Genomic DNA, 10,270 nt, shown 5'->3' with positions numbered 1-10,270 from the left:
TAATTAAATTTGTATTCATTTGTTTTCCTGCACTCTGTTGCCTTTCTAAGTATGTCACAGGGCAAAGGGGACTAATGATGGATAATTGAAATCCATCCTTGTGAAGGCTGCCAGAACTGTTATTTTACACACAGTAAAATCCCATAAAGCAAATACAGTTGTGTTCCTTTCCTGTACCAATACAAAACAAACAAAAACCCCCTCCCTCACTATGGTCATGCTTCTTTTTGCTGCAAAGTCCTAATCTGTACAGGAAAAAATATATACTAAATATTTTTAATTAATATCCCACAGAATGAGTAAAGATTGCTTAGTGAAGGATCCAGAAAAAGATCCATTCTGTGGACAGTCCTGAACAGAAGGCCTCATAAAAAGTAAGTATTTACATGATACAGCACCAAAATCTTCAACAAATACAGTGAACTGCAGGAAAAATGAAAGAAAACAAGGGCCTTACCCTGATGTAGAAGGTATTGACAGTTGTGGATTGAGACAGCCGATCATCACCTGCCTTAGGCCTATGTCCCTTGGCTGTGCAACAAGTACAAGGGAGCGCAAAAGCAGCGCAACCTTTCTGCCTGTGAATGAGGCAGCAGGACTTCAGATTTATGTCATGCAAAACAGCCAGCATCAGCACCTGCTACTCCCCCAGCCCCTTAGCCGGGGGACAGTGAGTGGGAAGAGCCTTTGCTCCAATCACAAAGTCCCAGCCAGCCGAGCTGGCACAGAGTGGGGTAGTAATTTGCTTCTTGCTACTAACAGCAAATTGCTACCTCTCCCAACAGCAAAGTAGGAGGCCATTGTGCCTCTATAAAGTATGTTTCCATTCCTGACCTGCTTGGCTTGTACACTGCTATGTTGCCATTCAGCTGGCTTGTTACAAAGTGCTTCTCAGACACCTGCACTGAAAACAAAACCCCCAAAAACTGCAGGTAGCACCGTTTGATGTTCACTTGGAAGGAAAAGCAGGTTTCTCCTTCTCCCCCATCAGTGGTATTTCCCACCCCTTCTGTGTGATGCTTTTGCCATAAAGACTGTGTCATACTTGATATAATCCATTTTGTAAGTGTGAAAAACCAAATTCCCAGGATAGATACACAGATAGAAGTGCCTGAGGAATTTCCCGTTTCTTTATTTTTTCCTGTGTCCTTATCTTGAAATGGCACCGAGTTGCATCATCCCCCAGTAAGAGAGAGGATGAGGGTGCTGAGGAAGAATGCACGCAGCCTACATTACAGACTGCTGTTGAGCACAGTCATAGGTGTACACATATTTTGGGCCTCAGACCTGCACGCTGTATGAGTCTCTGACATTAATGCTATCTGTATGCTGTTGGCTGTCCTTCAGCAGTCTGCTGCAAGAGGAAAGGACAGTGCTTAAATCAGACACGAATAGCATCAAGGCCTCAAGAATACTCTCTCCGGTGCAAGTTACTAACAATGATTTCCAAGAGAGTTTGCAGGAGGGCCAGTCCTCACTTCTGAGTGACACCTCCATAATTTGGACTTCCCCTTACTATGAGTATTGCTAAATAACATCACCAGTCAGCTATAATGACCTCTGGTTGCAGGTTTTGACATCTCAAAGTAGGAGTGTTACAGGTGATGTCTACTTCCCCTTTTTTTTCCCCTGTGGAGGTGAAATGAGCAGTAAATGACCATGCTGTGCCAAGAAATTACATTAATGTGTAGTTAAGAAACTGTCTTTGGGAACAGACCTATCTGCATTCACTTCACATAGATATCTTTCTCAAGAAAGTTAACTGTAACAAGTACTGGACGTACATCTTGAATAAACTTAAATAAAACCTATATAAACGCTATGCTTAGGTACCAGAGCACTGGGTGCAGCATCACTGCAATAGGACAGGTCCGGGTGCTTTGCCTAGGCCGTGTTTACCTCAGCACTCCGCTATCTTTAGAGCGAACAGGTCAAGTTCAGATCCCCTCAAGGCAGGGCTGCAAGAGGCGGCACGGCCCTGCCTCCTTCGTTCCCGCTTCCTCACTCTCCTCACGTACCTCTCGCAGGCACAATCCGAGCTCTCTAAGGACCTGCGCAGTGTGAGCCGGCCGGGCCCGGCGGCCCAGAGCCGCCAACCATGAGGTGCATCCCCAGGGCGGGAACCGCGATAACGATACAGCTTAGGCACGGGAGCCTGGTGGTGCTGCCCCTTTAAGGCGAGGCCCATCACCTGACCGCGGGCGGCACGTGGTACTTTTGCTAACATGGCTGCGCCCGCGGTGGCCCGCGCCTGGTTATTCTACTGCCTCTTTTTGCTGCTGCTGGGGCTGGCGGTGGCCGCCGGGGAGGCAGGGCCCAGTGGGGACTGCGGGTGCAGCGCCAGCCGGAGCCGCGGTGGCGCGCGGGATGCGGCGGCGCGGCGGTATTCGGCGGTAGTGAGCGGCGGACGGAGCGCTGGGCGCAGGCCGGTGAGCGGTGGGGTGGGGTGCGGTGACTGCGGCCGCGCCCTGAGGCGGGAGCCGGACGGGCTGTGGGGCGGTGGCCGGGGGGTGTTGGCGGTCCTCGGGCGAGCTTCTGTGCACAAACTTGCGTGGAAGCCGATCTCTTGGGCTGGGCTTGTGAGGGTAGGGCTGAGACACCGGTGCTTTGCCTTGCTTTTCCCGCCCTTCGCCTCAGGGAGCTCGTGCTTCTTCGCCGCGTGGGTGACCTTGAGGATGGTGAGAGCCCTGGGCTGTGCTGCCCGTGTGCTCCTGGCTTTCCTCGTCACCTCTCAGCGCTCCTCCCTGTGCAAGGAAGGTGACAAACGGACTCCGGGTGTCTTTCTAGGCTGTTTGCTTTGGCAGGTCTCCCCCTGCCTCGAGCTAGTTACCACAGGAATACGTGTGCCAGAGTAAACACCTGAGCGGGGCTGTGTTTGCTGTACAGGCTGGTGAGGTGGCATCTCTGCTAGTGAATTCCCATACTTGGTGAATATAAGTTTTCTGATCTGTTTGATCTCCGTGCTCCATCTCTTTTTAGGTGTCAATGGAATTGAAACACTGATAGGTCATGTGCCATGTCTCTTATGTGTTTTTCAGCAAAGCCATCATTTATGTATCCATACCTAGATATCCTTTCAGTTTTGTTTTCAGTGAGTCTCTTCAATTGCTTGTTCCATTCTATTGCTGTTGGTACTCTTCTGAAAGACACTGGCCTGTGCTCAGTGTGCCTTCTTGATGAAGGCAGTGCTTAAAGTGGGTTGATGTGCGATGTGCTATGTGCTATGTGCAATGACGGTGCCTACTGCAAAGGGATACCAAAGCTTTTTGTGTTATTGGAGACCAAATGCCTCACTGTATGAGATATCTTCAGTTATTAGGAATTGGGATTACTACTTCATTTCAGGGAAAGTGTTAGTAAACTTTGGCAGTCAAAATTATACCATAGCAGACTCGGATCTCGTTCTTGTGTGAGATAGTTTGCAAATAGGGTGTTTAGTGCTGGGCAGCTGTGTTAGCTTGGAAAAACCCTGTGTCATGCAGGCAGTGTGAAAACCTTCCAAGTAAAGAGAGGGGTACTCAGCAGTTTTCCTGTTGCAGGCTACACTTAAGATATTTGATAATATATAAAGAGTATGAATTAAATAATTCATATTGCATTTGGGCCCTGTGTCGCTAATATACATTTACTGTAATAAATATTGGCATTTCACTGTGAGTCTCAGTGTGAAAAAAATTGTGACTCTTGCTTTATAGAAGGCAGCTGGCAACTTCAGTAATACGTAATGAAAAGTAATTACTCCTGGGTTTAAAGCTATATCCACAGCATAACTTGATTATGCTTAGCTAGAAAATGTTTTTACCAAAAGAGAAGTGAGGGAAGAATTGGCTTCTGCTTCAGCCACAGATGGGATTAGTTGTTTCCACTGCATTTTTAGAACTGGGGAGCTGGCATTTTAATGGATCTGCTCTAAATTACAACAATACTTTTAACTAAGTATAATCATAGACAAATGTGGTCCCTGTTGTTGAAGTTGAGCTTTGAGGACAATGAACTGCATGTGCTAGTTGAGTAATACAGTGAATTTACAGGCAATTATTCTTGCGCACTCTACCTAATAAAGCCAGTGATGTATCTGTAAGCCTCTGCTTTTGGGTTTCTGCCTCCATAGTTCAACTTTAATATTTCTTGGAGATTAGTCCCTTGGTGTTAGCTACCTGTGTTTTAAAACTGGATGTTACAGCTGCTGCATTAACTATACAGATGTGGTTTCTGGATGTCTATGCGGAAAATCTGTTCTTCATTTAGTGTTGTATTCCACTGCTCTCAGGCTGAGGAGAGTTTTCTCAGCCTATGATATGTTATCATAAAGCTGGCTGTCAAAGGAGGGCCCTATTTCTAAACATGAGGTGGAGCTGTGAAATGAGCCTTGCTAGGGGGATAATCCTGTGGAATCAATATTTGATATCAGTTGGGCACAACACTGGTGGACATGCCGAAGTCTCAGCTGTCACTGTGTGCGAACAGCAGGTTCCCAGGGAAGCCCATTCCTAGCTGAATGTACACTGGCAATCTGCAGAGATGGTTCAGTTTTTGGACATGAATGATAGATTGAAAAGTGAGAGTTAGTTCTTCACATGCTTTTAGACAGCAGCTCACAAGTGAGCTCCAAATCTTGCTTTGAAGACTGCTTCGGGGAGTTGTTTTAGCTACGGTGAGTTGGAAAGAGATTGGAAGGAAGTGGTGCAAATTTGTGCCACGTTGTCATTCCCTAAGTCCTAAAAAATGTAAGCAAATTTATCCTGAAGCCCTTTTATGGATTCGGTTAAAGACAATCTGTAAGTGCTCAGATTCTTTTAGTGAAGAAAAATTATGAGGATGCAGCTAGCTTTAAATGTGGGTACTTCAAAGGAAAAAACTATTTGTACCACTTCTTACAAGGCCTGTCGCAAGTTAAGTGTTGCTGGGAGAGACCCAAGCAAAAGAAGACCTCTGTAGTGGAGAAGAAACAATGACATTGGATATGTTGAATGCTTCAGCTTCTCTAAGTAGGGAAAGGTATTGAATAGCTGATGTGAGCTTTTTCTGATCATTTGGCATGCTGGTAGTGGTGTAACTACATAAATAACAGTAAACTCCAGAAGCTGGAAGGTAACTGATTATTCTTTTTGTCTTTCTGGTTTACGAGTTGTTGTGGGCACTCAAATAAACTGTGTTTGTGCAAGCATCTAACTTTATGAAGAGAATCTTGTAAAGTAAGAGAAAAAAATCCAACTATAGAAGAATCAAGGTCCTATAATCTAGGTTGTGCTGCAAAATGGCTGTATGAACAAATTCCAGAGTTGATGTTCTGTGACCCTGCCTTGTCATCTAAATAATGTTACATCATTTCACATTTTTACAGCCTTACCTCTGCAGTCTGGCTATGTTTAATATGCATGTTGCATAGGGTGTTATTCCACTGTGTTTGAACTGTCATACATCTAAAACTCAGTCGTCTTGCTCTGTCAGAACTTAAACTAAATTTCTGGAGCAGTGTTGGAAGTGTGCTAGTTTGGAAACTTATCAGTGAATGTTTCTGTTTTTAGACTTGAATTTCCTGCATACCAAACAATAGGATTTTGCAATAAACCCCCATTATCTCCTAGAACAGGCTTTGTTTATTTTAGGTTCTGTCAGTGTTCTAGCTGCTTGAATTCCTTGTAAGAGTAGTGTGTGATCACAGATCACTGCCAGGGTATGTTCAGGTGCCATGTGATTTCTTGCAGTGGACGCATACATCGGTGCTCGATGGCTTTCTTGGGGCTCACCCACTCACAAACCTCTTGCCAGAGGTGTGAGGTGGCTGAATTCAGTGTGAGTTAGGGGATGAGGGTAGCTCAGGAATCATGAACAGAAAGGAGAGGGAGTTTTCTTCTTCACTTCTTTGACCTGTTGGTGATGAGTTGTGTGACTTCTTGGCAAGCCAGCTCTTGTGCAGTCAGCCCTCGAAATATCACGTGCCCATCAGGAAGATTTTACCAAGTCTCAGCTGTCATTCCTTATTCTAGCACAAGCTTCTGAGCAGGGATCATGGATGCTCTTGATTTTTGGGTGAGGAGTGTGTTTCTCTGTCTGTGGTCTTTTGTCTTTGTGGAAAGAGCCTACTAAAACTGAAGGAAAATGTGTTCTGTTTCTCTGGAAACTGGCTGAGGCCTTAGAGGGAAAAACATCACTGAAATAGTTAAAATATTATCCTGTTATTTGTCCTTTACTTCTGAATCTTGAGGCTCTTGCCCAAGGCCGGTCTCCCAACGGAGTGGAACATAATTGACTTGGAAGTTTGCCTCATTTCTGGCACACCGAGCTGCAGGTGCTCTGTCTACCTGCCAGTTAGCATCATGGTTGGTAATAAAATGCTGCACATGCCTGTCATTAAATGAAAGCCCATTTGTAGTTAGTATGCAAACAAGCACAGGCTTGTCCACAGAAGAGCACTTACAGTTTCGTAGTCTCCAGATTATTCATGGAGGCATCGAGCCTTTCTAGGAATAGAGTGCAATACCAAAATTTTTCATGTGAAAATGAATAGAAGGGACTCTGAATTGGTTTTTGGCTCCTAGGTACAGCAGGAGAACATGTTTCTCCTCTAATATTAGAGCACAAGCATCACCCTCAGAGTTCTTAATTACCCAGACATTCATGCAAAAGGGGGTTTTATTCTCAGTTTAAGTTCTGCTTGCTATTTCTTCCAAACAGGAGGTGTTCAAGATGACAGTTGCCATTTTGTTGTGCTGTTTTTGTCAGTGAAATGCTGCTCAAAGCAAAAGCACCTCCAAAGATGAGGTGAAGGATGAGTAAGACTGGTACGAGGCTTTTCAGTCTTTCATTTTCTTCATCTTTTGGGTGGTGTTTTCTCTGCAGATGGTTGCTATTCCAGGAGGAGTGTTTACAATGGGCACTGATGAGCCTGCAATACAGCAAGATGGAGAGTGGCCTGCTAGAAAAGTCTACATTAACAGTTTCTACATGGATCAGTACGAGGTCAGCAATGAGGAATTTGAGAGATTTGTGAATTCTACTGGGTACATTACTGAGGTAAGGCAGAAGGGTGTACAGTCTTCTATCATCTTTGTGTTGTCAAAATCCCCATTAAACACTTGGGCTTTTCTGTTTTGAAGGCTGCCACAATACTTGCTTGGGATTTGCATGCTAGAATATTTCTGATATAAGTAGAGGAGAAATGAAATTGTCTTGCCTTGCTGCCCAGGGATCTGAAAAACCATTTAGATGCATGCTGTTACATGTAGTAAGGGTCTTGATACCTGAGCTAATATCTTCTCTGCGGCATGACTGAGGCAGCCTGGGTGAAGCTAACAGATGGCTCAAGATGTCTCTGTGGGATTTTTTAGGTTGGTTTGTTTGGCTGGGTTTTTTTGACCTTTGGGTCCTAGGACATCTTTGCCCCAGTGCAACTGTGTTAGATATCCTAATATCTAATATCTTAACTATGTTATATCTTCCTTATTTTAGAGGAAGAGGGAAGAAGGGTTTTAAAAACTCATGATAGCCGAGGCCTCTGCAAGCTAGCTCAGTGCAGCTACTTGCTAATGAGCTGAGCAATAGAAAGCCCTGCTGTCTGAAGAAGATATAATAGCATGTATAATAATAGTTTTGTGCCTGTTGCTGGGAACAATGGACTAAGAAAGAATATGTTAAGGTTCTTCCAAGAAAGAAGCTACCTGTGCCTGAGGCTCTGATCTTTCTTGACAGTTGACTGTTCCTACGCAACTCTTATGAAACTGTGACAGACCTTTTAGGCAAATAAAAGCTTTGGTAATGATCAGGTCTCTAAGGAGGCACTTTGCAGAATTCGCTTGATAAACTGGTTCTCATTTGGAAGACAGGATCCTTCTGGTTGGATGAGGGGCTTTTATCAACTCTTTTTAATTCTTACCTCAATAATTCTGGAAAATAAAGTTGCTTAACAGTTTTGAGCTTGAACAGGGCTTACTTGCTGCAAACAGCTTCGAGCATGATCACACGTGCAGTGATACTAAAACATACTGCTGCATCAGATGGAATTTGTTTCAGACCATGATCATGGCTCAACCCAGGTAGTTGGATGCTCCACTTGGACCATCTCCCTTCCCACCTTGTGTGGGTACCCCTTTTCCACTGGATTCGGAAAAATAAGCTCAGAGTTAGAGTAAGCAGCACTGATTCTGTAGTGGTTTTCTGTGGGGATGCAGCTGAGCAGGTTTCTGTGTATTTAAATAATGTCCACATTACTTTGGGTAAATAGTGCCAACCTACTTGGTTTTCATTTATTAACTGAACTCCAGTGACAGATGAAACCTGAATAAAGAAACCCCCAGGTGTACTGCCTTTTGTTGAACCAGAAGTGTTTGTTAACAAACTTAAAACAAACAAAAAAAAAACCCCCACAAAACAACAAGCAAACAAAAGAATCAAAGAAAGCGCCTGGTTCTGTCAGACTCAAATCTGGGCTTCTTTAGGTGATTCCTGTTTGTTTCTGGGTCTTTCAGATGGGGCAGGAGAAGGGGGGGAAAAGCTTTGATTTTTTTTTTTTTTTTTCTTCTTTGATGAATTGGTTTCTGTTTTTGTCTGGGCATCTCAGTTTGGGCAAAAGAGGTAAAGGAAGTCTTTATTCACTTTCCTTTCTGAAACTGAAAATACAAAGATTATAGTTATATGTTAAAACTTCTTGCAATTCGAGTGGTGAATGAGATCCTTCTCTGAAGCCATGCTTCTTGAAGAGTTCTGAGTGTGTGGAAGCAGCTTGTGATGATCATTCTCAGTCTTTGAATACCTTAATATAATGAAGAAGTTCAGAAGGGCAAATGTGTTGAATTATGATAACGTGTTCTAACTTCCCTGGTATATCAATTCACTTATTTTACCAAGGGAGGGAAACCTTATATTGGTATTATGTACTGTGATCCTTTGAAATTATTTGTATTTTTTTCTTTTGGCTTTTTATAATGCTAGATAAAATGATACATGGTGCTAGTGATGGTGAAGGAGCAGTAAGTGGCAAGGCTTAAGCCTGCTATTTTAGTTTTCCTGAAAGAAAAATAAGAGAAATGAAAAATGCTCTTGAATATTAGGTTATTGAGTGTAGCATTTTAAAGCAGTTGGGACAACTTAGAACTGCATTTCTAATTAATAAAAGTGAAAACAATCACAGAAGCTCTGTGAGCTGCCATCTGTCCAGTGGCTGCTGAAGAACAACGACATCCAGAGATTAAATGCCTTCTCTTTTCTCTTCGGTTTCAAAATAGCTTCCCTGAAAGAGAACTCTAAACTTCTATTAGAATTTCCTTATCCTTGGTAAAAGAACGCTGTAAACGTGAGTGGCATTTAAAGAATAACATACCCTTGATAATATGGTTGAATCCTGCGTTCTTCCTACAGGCAGAGAAATTCGGCGATTCCTTTGTGTTTGAGGGAATGCTGAGTGAAGAAGTGAAGGCTGACATCCACCAAGCAGTGAGTAGCACAGCAGGGTAAAACTTACTTGCCAATCACTGGGGTAGATGTGTTAGCAATTGTGGCAGTAGTATCTCAATTTTGTGATGCTCCCAAAGCCATGCACAAAGATGGGGTTTAAGGAGGGGTGTTTGGTGTAGAATAACAGACTCCCAGAGATGTGGGAGATTTACAGTCTATTTTCTGCCCTTCATTTATTTTTCTTCATTGTAAAAAACCCAAACAATTAAAAAACCCCTTCTCCTCATTAGCCAAAGTTTAGTATCAGCTCCTTCTTGTCTTTTTTTTTGCTTCCTAAATGAAAGGTATTTAGAACTGTAGTAAATGGTGAAGATACAAGACTGTTTATTTGTATTACATGTAAGAGAGAGATGCTTCAGAAACTCAGCTGTCAGTAGTGGCTCTACTGAGTCGTGTGCTGTGTAGGTGAAGAACAGGAGTGCTTCTGGCTCCCAAGAGCACATGTGGCTGGCATGCTCTGCGTATGGAGTCCAAAGAAAGTGGGTAAATCCCAGATCCTACCGATTTAAGAAAATGAGGATAATCTGGGTATCTGATATGACAGCAGTGCTTGCATGAGTACGTTTTCTAGGTTAGCTCAAGGCAAATGTTCCAAAGAAGTGCCATTGCTATGGCAGACCTGAGTCTATAGGGCTCCTTATTGCATTATGACTGGCTTAAGTTTACTGGTTTTCCTCCTTCTTTGTAGAATATCCTGTATACTTTGCTGCTTTTCCAGTTCCCTTAGTCTTGCTAGGGCAACAGAGTGATGCTGGTAGGGGCAGTGCTGATTAAACTGGAGCTGATCTAATTTTCCTCTTGAGTGGAAGTGAATATT

At 43.5% G+C, this 10,270-nt stretch overlaps 1 protein-coding gene across 1 annotated transcript in view; it reads left to right on the top strand.

Annotated features, from left to right (window-relative positions):
- The first annotated feature begins 2,307 nt into the window (after positions 1–2,307).
- Positions 2,308–10,270, top strand: part of SUMF1 (sulfatase modifying factor 1) — a 36,534-nt gene continuing 28,571 nt past the window's right edge. Inside the window, exons 1-3 of the mRNA XM_080625344.1 lie at positions 2,308–2,429; positions 6,844–7,017; positions 9,358–9,432. Coding sequence (XP_080481470.1) covers positions 6,844–7,017; positions 9,358–9,432 — 249 coding nt within the window. The 5' untranslated portion in view covers positions 2,308–2,429. The remainder of the gene's footprint in view (positions 2,430–6,843; positions 7,018–9,357; positions 9,433–10,270) is intronic.

This window comes from Psittacula echo (genome assembly GCF_963264785.1).
Source record: "Psittacula echo genome assembly, chromosome: 9".
Taxonomy (NCBI): domain Eukaryota; kingdom Metazoa; phylum Chordata; class Aves; order Psittaciformes; family Psittacidae; genus Psittacula; species Psittacula echo.
This window is presented reverse-complemented; position numbering and strand designations above follow the sequence as displayed.